At 42.2% G+C, this 12,878-nt stretch overlaps 1 protein-coding gene across 5 annotated transcripts in view; it reads left to right on the forward strand.

The window, feature by feature from the left end:
* The window catches only part of fmn1 (formin 1), a 222,357-nt gene that overhangs the window by 64,263 nt on the left and 145,216 nt on the right, over nucleotides 1-12,878 (forward strand). The window contains exons 1-2 of one of the 5 annotated variants that reach the window (XM_008103284.3): nucleotides 4,516-8,239; nucleotides 9,321-9,438. The exons of the other annotated variants lie outside the window; for them this stretch is intronic. Of the exons in view, the coding sequence (XP_008101491.2) occupies nucleotides 6,671-8,239; nucleotides 9,321-9,438 (1,687 nt within the window). The 5' untranslated portion in view covers nucleotides 4,516-6,670. Of the gene's footprint in view, nucleotides 1-4,515; nucleotides 8,240-9,320; nucleotides 9,439-12,878 lie in introns of those variants that run through there. 5 annotated transcript variants of the gene reach the window in all.

Genomic DNA, 12,878 nt, shown 5'->3' on the forward strand with positions numbered 1-12,878 from the left:
TGTGATGACCCATGGGCCTTGTAGTCCTGCTCAGGACATTGTAATTCCTGATGAAGATGAAAACTTGGGTTTTTTACCTTCCCAGTCTGAACTGGATTCCTCTCTGCCAGATCTTTCCCAGGCAGATCTGGGAACCTTGCACCTGCAAGAAAGTTGTCTCCCAGAAGTATGTCAAACAAGCCCAGAGCCTACTTCTCCCGTATTCTTGCGCCGGGAGTTTTGTAAACAACAGAGAAGTTTGGATTCAGCTTCGCGCAGGAGTGCGCGGATTGCAGCTAAGAATGTGGCCAATTAAGACTGCTTCTCGTGAGAATCTTTGGGGAGTCTCACATCTGGTCTCAGAGTTAGCTTTCGGTTCTGATTCCCAGAGAACTGCTTCGGCGGGAAGCTAGACTCTATTTAGGTGTTTTACCCGCGTAGTAACTTCGCGGAGTCAATTCGTCAGCCTACGGAGCGAGTTGTGTCTGGACAGCGCGCTCCGGTTCAAGCCTCGCTCCTGCTCAAGCCTTGCCTTGCTATCCAGCCTTCGCCTTGCTTCCCAGCCTTTGTTTATCTACGGACTTTGCCTTGTTTCCCAGGATCAATCCTTGCCTTGTTCCACGGATTTATCAAGTTATTCCACGGACCTTGTTCTTGTTCTTAGTTACCTTGTTCCACGTTCAAGCCTTGTTTCAAGTATCAAGTTATTTCCTAGCCTCGCTCAAGTTTCATGGACTAAAGGACCTTGTCATCTCCCCTCACTTTGCTTGGCAAAGTGAGTGTTTCGGTTATTGGATTACAACTTTGGACCTTAATATTTCTTATTGGACATTGCTTTTTTGGACTAATTCTGACCTTTCCTGGAAGGTCTAATTCTGGACTATTTTCTACACTTGTTTTTATTAACTTTATATATTCCTACAATAAAGATATTAGATAGATTCTGGCCTCTGTGTATGGTTATTGGTGCTCTGCAGCCTGGGTCGTGACATCTATCCAGGTTCTTCTGGGTCACATGGCCTCCACGGTCATGGTTACTCCTTTCGCCAGACTACGTCTCAGACTTCTCCAAAGATGGTTTATAGACTCTTTCAAACCCCATCGGCATCCGAGCTCAATGTTTCTCACGGTACCCAACCAGGTTCACCTCTCCCTTCATTGGTGGCAGGACCCAGCGAACGTTTGTGTGGGACTTCCCTTCCATCCCTCCCTCCCGTCAGTCACGATCACGACCGACGCCTCCAATTTTGCGTGGGGAGCCCACATGTCAAACCTCACCGTCAGGGACCTTTGGTCCACCCAAGAAAAGTCTCACCACATAAACTTTCTAGAACTGTTATCAATCTTCAAAGCCCTCCGGGCGTTTGCTCGCTTTCTTCCCCACAAGACTGTTCTGATCCAAACGGACAACGTAGTAGCTATGTACTACATCAACAAACAAGGGGGTATGGGCTCGAGAAAACTGATGGCTCTCTCGATGGACATTTGGCTATGGTGCATAGCGAGACACATAACCCTGTCGGCAGTTCACCTTCCGGGGGCTCAAAACACGCTAGCAGACTCTCTAAGCAGAATAACAACCTCCCCCCACGAGTGGCGTCTCGATCCCGAAATCCTGAAATCCGTCTTCGACGATTGGGGCTGGCCAGCTCTGGACCTTTTTGCCTCCCCCTCGAACGCTCAACTTCCTCGCTTCGGAGCGAGACTACCTCCAAAATCGACTCCAGCCTGTCTCGGAGACGCGTTTCTCCTCGACTGGACTCTCGAACCCGTCTATCTTTTTCCTCCCTTCCCTCTCATCTCGAGGGTAATAGAGAGACTCTATCTAACGCCGACATCGGCCATCCTGATCGCCCCTGCATGGCCACGCCAGCCGTGGTACCCAACTCTACTCCGGATGTGTGCGGATCCTCCCCGCACTCTCCCAACTCTCCCTCATCTACTATCTTCACAGAAGGGACAGGTCCTCCACCCCGACGTCCCGTCCCTACACCTGACTGCCTGGAGGATACTTCCTTAAATTCTCTCCACCCAGACCTGCAGGCGATCCTTCGTGCCGCCCATAAGCCGGCCACGTCGAAGGCCTATGCTTACAAGCTTGCAAAATTCCAAACTTTCCTTCGGGGCCGACACGTCGATCCCGCCTCTACTTCGATCCCGCTGGTCCTGGACTTCCTACTTTCTCTTGCGGATCGTCAACTCTCTCTGGCCTCGATAAAATCCTATCTCGCTGCTCTCTCCTGGCATTTCCAACGTCAGGGACAACCCTCTCTCTTTTCTAACAACCTCATTAAGACCTTTCTTCGAGGTTACAACAACTTGCACCCTCCAGTTCAACCTCCGACTCCCGGATGGAGCCTCGAACTCGTCCTTTCTCAACTAGCTTCAGCTCCCTTTGAACCTATGGCCTCTGCAGACCTTCACCTTCTCTTTTGGAAGACTGCCTTCCTAATCGCTATCACCTCTGCGCGCAGGCCTTCGGAACTGGCTGCTCTCCGGGTGGACGAACCCTATCTCCGTTTCCACCACGACAGGGCTGTTTTTCGCCCGGACATCACCTTCCTACCTAAGGTGGTCTCGGCTTTTCACCTTAACCAGGATATAATACTCCCTGCTTTTTTTCCTAATCCTTCTTCTTCTTTGGAGCGGAGACTCCATCTCCTGGATGTCAGGAGAGCCCTCCTTTTCTACAAGGACAGGACTAAGGACATGCGTAAGTCACCTAGACTGTTTGTGGCTTATGCTACCCATAAGCTGGGCAAACCACTTTCTTCTCAAAGACTCTCACACTGGATTGCTCAGACTATCGAACTCGCTTACCAGCTGGCTAAACGCCAATCCCCCTCTTCGATCCACCCTAGATCAACGAGGGGCCTTTCCACCTCTACTGCCTTCCTGAGGGGCGTCCCTCTCGACTCCATCTGTCGAGCGGCTATCTGGTCCACTCCATCCACCTTTGTTTCACACTACAGGATGGACTCAAAGAACCTCAAGGACTCGGCCTTTGCCAGGTCTATCCTTTCCTCCTGCCTTGCCTAACTTTGTTTGCCCTACTCAAAACCAGTTTTTTTTTGGTTATCCTTCTTACAAGCTGACCGTTGTCATTCAGCTTTTATGTACATGATATGTTCATGGGTTCATTAACGTAGTGCTTGTGTACTATACTTACCCACTGCACTGAAATGTATTTCATGAATACCTCTACCTCTGTTTTCAGGAAATGGGTCTATACTTACCTCTGTATTTTCTTACAGACTATCGCTCACATACAATGTTGTGATTGCGTTCTGGGTCCTAATAACAAGGATCGTTTTTTTTGCACTATATGCTGTTGCATCGTTTTCTTTGACTGTTGCACTTGCTTTTTTTGCACCTTGTGCTCAATAAATGTGTTGTTTGGACACTAGACTGGTTATCGGGTTTGCTATCCCACCTACCTACACCTCAGCTTGCTAGTCTCCATTAGTGTGCATTCACAGAGTACATGAAGAAAAAGGACAGGTTGCTTACCTGTAACCGTGTTTCTTCGAGTGTACTCTGTGAATTCACACAATCCCACCCTTCCTTCCCCACATGCAAACCTCTCCCTTTCTCGCTGCCTTTGCGGCATAGGAACTGGAGAGCGGGCGCGGAGGGCGCCCTTTATACCCTCTGGGGAGAGGGGCGGGGTTACCGCCAAATTTCAAACTTTAGCTTGGAAGAGTATCCGTTGGAACCTGCGCAGGTGCAGCGTTCTCCATTAGTGTGAATTCACAGAGTACACTCGAAGAAACACGGTTACAGGTAAGCAACCTGTCCGTAAGTCAGAACAGGTACATTTTAAGTGCAACTCCAGTCACACTCACGCACACACGCACACACATATATCGTGTGTGTGTGTATGTGTGCATATGTGTGCATATGCATGCTTTGGACAGCATAGTTAATGCCCCTGTGATGTTTGCTTTTCTGTCTGTGCCCCTGTTTAGAAGATTTCACCTCACTTTCTGTCCCTGTAATTATTAGATTTTGAAAACATTGGTTTGTTGTGGAAACCAGGATTGTTGTAGAAACAGAAATGATAAAGCTTCAGTGGAGACAACTTTCCCAATGATTTTCCAGACGTGAATTTCCCTTCTGACGGGTAGATTTCTCTCATTTCTTATTGTCTCACCCCCGTTCCTAACTGTGAATTATTTGTAAGTCGGATGTTTGAAACTCGGGGACTGCCTGTATCAGCCCTGAGTCTCTGTATTGGGCAGGATAAAAATAAAGTAAATCAATAAAATGTAAACCTTGTTGTAGATCAGCAGCAATTTGAAAAGAAAAAAGATGACAACATTTCAAATAATCCCTAATGTGAATGTTTAGAAAAGGGTAAGCTAGCCTAAATACCATAGATTTTCACACAGTGATGTATTTGATTTGATAAACAATAGCCAGAAATAAAATGGCAGTGTGTGTATGTGATTAATAGAACAACATAGCATTAGCATCTTCATAATATTGTGCTTTTGAGTTTCCTAGAGACAGTTGGTGGCCGTCCTTGTTTGAATTTCCCATTATTTCACTCTTCATTGGGAATTGTGGTGGCACAATGGGTTAAACTCTTGTGCTGGCTGGATTGCTGACCTGAACATTTGGTTGCTGACCTGAAAGTTGCAGGTCAAATCCACAAGATGGGGTGAGCTCCCATCTGTCAGCTCTACTTGCAGGGACATGAGAGAAGCCTCCCAGCAGGATGGTAACACATTCAGGTGTCCCCTGGGCAACGTCTCTGTAGATGGCCAGTTCTCTCACACCAGGAGCAAGTTGTAGTATGTTCTCAAGTCGCTTCTGACATGATAAAAAAAAACTTTTCATGCATAATATCTGTGTATGTGTGCATGTATGTGTGTGTAATTTCCTTCTAATTCCCACTTTAATATGTGGAATATTCCTGCACCACAGTCCAGTCCATTCCCAAAGGTCCCACTGACAACCAGAAGCAGAATTTCAGGGGGCTGAAGTGGAAGTGTTTGTGGAAGGCATAGGCCATTTTTTTTGAGATTATAGCAAAGGTACAGTATTAAAGACATAATATCAAAGATTTCTTATCCTTTCAACAAATCTAATAAAATAATCTATCAGGGGAGCCCACGGTGGCACAGTGGGTTAAACCCTTGTGCCGGCAGGACTGCTGACATGAAGTTTGGGTTGCTGACCTGAAGGTTGCCAGTTCGAATCCAATCCAGAGAGAGTGCGGATGAGTGCTCTCTATCAGCTCCAGCTCCATGCAGGGACATGAGAGAAGCCTCCCACAAGGATGGTAAAACCATCAAAACATCTGGGCATACCCTGGGCCATGTCCTTGCAGATGGCCAATTCTCTCACACCAGAAGCGACTTGCAGTTCAAGTCGCTCCTCACACACACACACACACACACACACAACATCAGGGAAGGAATTGGTGGGAAGATATTATAAAATGTACCTGAAAATTAGGTATACCTTTTTGCTTTACACTTGGATGTCTTTCTGATCCTAAGGTTTTACATATAATAACTCTTTCTGATGGGATGTTATTATTTACTTAACTCCTGATCAATTTTGCTGCGAAAGAACAACAGGATTGCCCTTCTTGAACTTGTTCTTTCATTTGCCCTGTGTTCTAGAAAGAGAAAATAAAGTGAAGTGTAAAGCAATTCATCAGGAAGAATCTACTTTCTTTCTACCAGAAGATAAGACAGTGTATGTGTATGTTTTTCACGTCTTCTGTTCTCTGCAAAGTTAATGGCTAAATTCTGGGCTGTGGCTATTTACCTTGCCCTCCCATACAGCTTCTAATCTGTGGGTGTGGTGAAATGGGCTGATAAGTACCTGTTTATAGTCCATAGAAATAGCTGAGCAGAGTTTAAGGCGCAGTAATGTGAAACCAGTCTTGTTGCTTTTTGTTCACTGGCTGAAATCTGCATTCCTGGTGAAAACTACTGCAAAGCGGAAGAGTTGATATTTTTCATTCAGCTTCAAGGGCACTGTCAGCTTGGGATTTTCAACAGTTGGAACTTGCCAGAAGTTAAAAGACGGCATTTTTTTGCTGAAGAATTTGAAACATTTCTCTCCTACCAGGATTTTCCAGCTTTCTAATACTTATCCCCTTTGAAGGTGTAACTAAAAAGAGCATTTGACCACAGTGGGGAAGCTTACGAGAAACTTTCAGGACTTTTCTGCTGACACATTTTTGTGATTCCTGGGACGGCATACGGAAGTAGCAAACTGCAAGTACCAGCTGTTCAGTACTAAAAAGCCTGTAGTTTTGTTAACTACTTTATTTAAGTAAAAGATTTTGTGGAAACAACAGAAAAGTAGGAATTTTTGCAATGGTTGATCGTGCCTTCCGCTGATTTGTTTGCAGCAGATTTGCCTGGACAGAAATGGCTCTTTGTGTAAAGAGTAAACAGTGGTCGTGCTGAGAAAATGGAATGCTATTCAACAGTAAACAAAATATCCACATCTTCTTTGTAAAGTGTGGCAGAAATTTGCATTTCAGACCACGGAATGGGTCTCAGTGTGTGCATATTCAAAAGGAGCGTTGTGTGATCTCGAGAAACTGCCTTGTTAGGTTGTGATCTAATTTAATAGATAGCATGACAGATATTGCCTTGGAATAATCATATAGAAATGAACTAGTTTCTATACAAGTAAACCTAAATTTTACTGTGATTTGCTTAACATGGAAGCAAATCAACCTGACGGCAGCTCACTTGCAGATCCAGGGAGTACAACAGAGGTGGAATCAGGCCAAAACCTTTTCACTAAATTTTCTATGAAAACACTTTTTGGATTTACAGCTAAATTAGAGTCAGGAACTTCAAAAGAGCAAGCAATTCTTACAAGATTTCAAAGTGACATTGAAAATATCAATGGTGGTTTCAGCAGCTATGCTGACGACCAGCAAGAAGAGAGCAATATCACTAGAGATGGTGATTCAGATATACTTCATTGTCTTCCAGAATGGTCAGAGACTGAAACCACTAACTGTGCACAATCTACACCAGAAGCTGGTCCTGTTAGGACAACCATCCTGGAGACTGATGCTATGGCCCCAGGTGTCTTAGGACTAGGGGAATGTGTATCAAATGAAACAGGTAACTGTAAGACTGATGGTGTACCTGTTGCCTCTGAAGTTAATACAAATGTCACCATTAGCGCAGTTGGGCAGGAGTCTGGTGTTTATGGACTGACTGATTTGGACCATCAAGAAACAGATCAGGATGAGCCATCTCTTTCCAATCCAGAATATCTGTGCTCTCCTTTGTCTAAATCCAGCAAACAAGATGACAAGGAATCCTTTATTGTTCAGGGTACTTTGGTTCATACAACAAGTGACAGAGAATCAGACAATGAGGCTTCAGGCCGACATACTGATGAAAACATTACAAAATCTGTGCTAAATAGTGCTGTGTCTTCAGAGGATAGTGACCAAAATAAAGAAGAGATGGAAACAGAAGGACATAAAGACATTGGTATTCTAAATGAAGATAAAACAAAGAGAAGTTCTGAACTGCCTTCAACAGAAATTGACGATACACCACAGGATATTGATTCAGATACAAAAAACATAACACTAGATGCTAATGACATGCTTACACCACCTGATGCAGGGAAAGATGTTCAGGAGCCTGAAGAAGAACCAAGACCTCTCATCAACAATTTCAGTGCTGAATCCCTCCAAAAACCAGCTTCAATCGATAAGACTTTTCAGCTTCCTGCCTTTTTTAGTGGATTACGTGTACGCAAGAAAGGATTGTCTGCTGATCTGGAGGAAACTGTTAATGAAATCAAGCAGAAGGACAGTGATTTAGCTATGCTTAAATTGAAACAGCCTGTTAAGAAGGCCCAGGTTGCACCTGAAGTAATTACTAAAAGAAAGCCTGCAGAACCCAAGTCTTCTCCTACCTTTCTGGAACAACTGTCTCAACTCTTAGGACCTAAAATTGAGGATAAAGATTCTGGTGAAGTTCTAAGTGAATCTGGAAGCAATGAAGATAACCAAGAAAACACATCTTCTGTAAGAATGGAGACCACTGGCACCTCTGAAGAGGCAAAACCAAGCCCAGCTGAGTCTGCACTGGATGCATTTAAAGCTTTGTTTACCCGCCCTCCAAAAAAAGAGACAACTGCTGACCCCTCGGAGCTAGAAGCCATAAAACGTAAAATGAGACATGAAAAAGAATCATTGAAGGCTGTATTTGAAAGGAATAAATCAAAATCTGTTGATGGAGCAACTGATGCGAAACCAGTAGGTTGATTAATTCTCTTTTATGCCATGTATAAAATGTAGATATACTTCTGAATTCTTATCTGGTCACTTGATTAGTGCAAGTTGAATCAATCATGGCATAGAAAATGCCAATAGTACCCCCATCTAACTGGGAGTGAAATCATTGTTTTGACTACTAGGTTGCTAAATTGTATTAGTGAATGCTACACATTAAGAAAAGTAACGTGCAAAAAAGCAAGTGTAGAATGGCAGAAATACAGGTTATTTTTATATTTTTAGTTATTCCTAATTTGGGTTGCATATTCCCAGTGAAATAAATCACTGATGTGTCTCCTACTAAAATGAGACTAAAGTCAAAATATAATTAATTTGCCTAAATTTGGGTGAGGTTACAGATGATTTGAAATTTGGACTTTCGCCTTTTTAAAATTAAAAAACCATCTCTTGACCATGTTGCCTGGGAAACACTATGAATCAAAATAGTAAAAAATAGTATTTACTTTTAAAATAAGTTTATATTACAGTTGTACCCGGTCTTTCCTTCAAGAAGCTTAAGACGGGATACATTAGCCCTCTGCTCAACTCATCCCATTTTGGCTATACAAATATCCTTCCAAGGTTAGCTTGATAGGTAATGTTTGATCCAAATTCACAGCGATCATTTGTATTAAGTTGAGTTTTGAACTTGGATCTTCCCAGTCTTTATTCAACTTTCTAATCTAGTGTCAATACAAATACTGTGCTCTTCAGGACTGACGGGTTGATTCATGTAGGTTGATTTATGACTGGTTCTGCTTGGGAAAAAACTCTCACATCATAGAGACCATTGTGATTGTCTCATACGAACAAGCAAACACATATTGGACCAAGTAAGAGGTGTTGTAAAAAGCTTAAAAGAAAATGCTACATACTATTTTATTAGAACTACTAATACATCACAAGGCAAGCAGCAAATTTGCAAGTGAGCAAATATCAGATGGATATTCAAGGGAAAATGTGGATAGCAAATGCATACAAACAGAAATTTTTATTTGAAATAGTTATTACAAACTTTTTTTTTGTAATTGTATAAGGATAATTATTCGTTTTCTTTCATTAGACTGATGCAGTTGCCTCAGAACAGGATGACAAAACTCCAGGAAGACTTCATACTGTCTGGCCACCACCAAAACCAAAGGATGAAGAAGAGAAAGTAGGATTAAAATATACTGAAGCAGGTAATAGAGAATGCTGGGATTTCTGTCAGTAACCTGGAGTAATAATATTAGGCCAATCTGCAACAATTAACAATTAACTGCAGTATTTCCTATATGTTAGTGTTCGATCTAAGGTGACACCAAGGTATTTAGGATGGAAACAGTGTTCGAGCTCTTGGCCTTCCCAAGTAACTTTCAGTTTCCTGTTGGCTTCACGGTTACGTAGGTGGAAAGCACACACTTGTGTCTTGGAAGGGTTAGACTTCAGGTGGTTATCTTTGTAGTAGCTGGAGAGATTTTTCAAGGCATTAGTGAGTTGGTTTTCAACTGTTTCAAAATATTTTGCTTGTGTCGTGAGGCCAAGGTCATCAGCATATATAAAACTCTTTGTGAGTGGTGGTTGTGGCTGATCGTTTGTAAAGATGTTAAATAAGGTCAGTGCAAGAACGCTGCCTTGGGGCAAACCATTCTTTTGCTTCCTCCACCTACTTTTCCGGCCCTGAAACTCCACATAGAAGCTGCAGTTTTCCAGGTCTGGACAGTTTTTGTAGAGTCAAAGTCCTGGGTGATGGTAGACTTTATGCAGCACTTTTCTATGTTGCACCATGTCATAGGCTGCCGTAGGGTCCACAAACACTGTTCCTGTAATGCAGCCTTTCTCATAGCCTTCCTCGATATGCTCAGTCAGGTGAAGAATTTGACCTGTACAGTTTTTCCCTGGTCTGAAACCTGCTTGTTGTTCAATAAGCTTGAGTTCGATAATAGGTCCTAATCAATTTAATAGCATCCTCTCATATACTTTATATAGATGACATAAGAGAGAGATTGGTCGGTAGCTCCTGGCATTGGAGGCATCTTTATTGGGTTTTAAAATGGCAATGATCTTAGTTTTCCTCCATACTCTGGGAATTTGTTTGTGTGCCAAGCATTGATTGTAGAATTTTAAAAGCCAGTTTTCAGCTTTGGGCCCCAAGTGTTTGATTTGCTCCATCATTAAGTCATCTAGGCCAGATGCTTTACCAGTTTTACATCGCTTGATGGCTTCTCTGAGTTCTTTCAGATTTAGAGGAGAAGACAACTGGTGGGTTTCAAGTTCTGGCACCCTGTTGATTTTCAGCTTTACTCTACTGCGGTTGGTTTTCCCATTCTGAATTAGCTGGTGAGCTATCTGGTCTGGTGTTACATTTGCATGTCCATGGTTGACTAGAGGGTCACTATCCAGGCTCTTCAGTTGCTCTTGGACATATCAAGATTCTCATAGAAAGAGCCTCCTTGAAGACTGAGTGAATCCAGTCGGTCGTTCCCTGGGCAATGTTTCTTGTAAACAGCTAATCTTTCCAACCCAAAAACATTGCTTTTAAAAATAAAAATGCACTAATTTCTAGGTAGGAACAGATGGTTTTTTTTATAATTTCGGTGCTTTGCCTATGGTGAATGCTTACCTTCAAATATGTTGCTATTTTTTTCTGGTAAAAGGTAGCTATATCTATGAAATGAGTGTTTATAGTTAAGTCATTAAGCAACTCTGTGCAACTTATTTAAATTGTGAAATCAGTATTTTGAATAGCGATTCATTTAGATTTTCCTTTGATGACTGCATTTAGGCATTTCGGTTTTTCAAGCCTGTAATCCAGAGTACAAAATAAGTACTTATAACGAATGCTTTTGGCAATCTTGTGGCTTAGTTTACCTTTTAAAATATTTTAGGATATTATTTTTAAATGTGCTATGCTTCCCACACTATCTGCTCTGGGTTGGAGGTGGATCTTAGTTGCCTGAAATCTCATCATTGTCAAGTCATATGGCTAAAGAACTGCTTCACTTGTGGCTTAAACTGTGACTTTGATATCCTTCCTTATGCAATTAATTTGCCGTGTGGTACCTAAAAAGAAAGGTCTTTAGCTTTAGGATGCTACATTGTATAAATCTTTTAGTTGTGAGCAATATCCAAAGGGCTTTGGACACAAAATGGAACACAGAAAGGTTGCTTTTGGGGCAGTGGCTGCGATATTTACCAGAAACCCTCAGTCATCATGGAAAGTGGTCTTGCTGGTTGGGAAATAGTGAGAAATACAGTCCAAAAAGTAACTCTTCTAAGCACTCTGCTGAGAAACACTTTTGGAAGAAAATACACTCTTATGTGATCTTGCCATGTGTACTCTGTGGCCATCAAAAGGTATTAAGAGTATCCCTTAGGACAGTGGTTCTCAGCCTGTAGATCCCCAGCTATTTTGGCCTACAGTTCCCAGAAACTCCAGCCAGTTTACCAGCTATTAGGATTTTTGTGAGTTGAAGCATCTGGGGGTCCACAAGTTGAGAATCACTGCCTTAGGAGCAGCACTCCTCTGTTTTTTGTTATGGCTCTATACCTGTATTATGTAAAAGAATCTTCTTTGTTGATGGTAGCATTCCCTTGGTAGAGTTCTGCTTAGTACATTGCCATCTTGATCAATGGTGGGAGAGGGGCATAGGATAAATTCTTAATTTGTGGCCTCCAAATCATGTTTTCACCACTCTGTTTAGGATCTTCTGAAGATAGTGGGAGAGGGGCATAGGATAAAAGGGAGGAGATGTCAATGAAGACCTCATCTCTTCCATTCCAGCAGTGGAATTCTTCCAGAGAAGCAGAAGTTTCTTTGAACTGTATCACATCATCATTTTTATGGATTCTTTAATATGACCATTTGAGCAGCCTAATTCTATGTCTTTTGATGACAATAGAAGCAGAAGTATATTCAGCCTGGAGAAAAGAAGTTTGAGAGGAGGCATGATCATTGTGTTTAAATATTTGAAAGGAGGTCATATTGAGGAGGGAGCAAGCTTGTTTTCTGCTGTTCTGAAGACTAGGACACAGAGTAATAGATTCATATGACAGGGAAAGTGATTCAGCCTAAACATTAGGGAAAACTTTCAGATGGCAAGAGGGGCTCAACAGTGGAATATGAATATGCTTCCTTAGCCTGTGGTGGAGTCTCCTTCTCTGGTGTTTTTTATGCAAAGGCAGGATAGTTATCTGTTGCTGTTTGGCAAAGGGTTTGACTGGATGGCTGTTGGTGTTTCTTCAAACTTCATGGTTCTAAGTAAAACACTGAACAGAAAGCCCTTTAATTCATAGTGATAGACACAATTGCTATCAATCACACTGTGGACACGTATAAGGAAAATGTTGTAGCTGCTTGTCTTTTACAAGAAGAGTAGATGTGTTGTTTATACAAAGATTCCTTCTTATCATTTTAAAAAATATTTAAAATATTTTTAAAATATTTAGATTTATTTGTACATAACAACACAGCACACATGCTTATTAGGTTCAAGTGTCTGGGATTCATCTCTGATTATTGGACTTTTCCCAAGAGCCTAGGATATTAGAAGTAATTTTTCAGAATGTGTGCATTTCCTAGAAGTGCTGCCTTCTGTAGCATATGGATTGATTCTGTCCAAATTAAATCTTTTCCAGTTCT

The sequence above is a fragment of the Anolis carolinensis genome, chromosome 1 (genome assembly GCF_035594765.1).
Source record: "Anolis carolinensis isolate JA03-04 chromosome 1, rAnoCar3.1.pri, whole genome shotgun sequence".
In the NCBI taxonomy this organism is placed as follows: domain Eukaryota; kingdom Metazoa; phylum Chordata; class Lepidosauria; order Squamata; family Dactyloidae; genus Anolis; species Anolis carolinensis.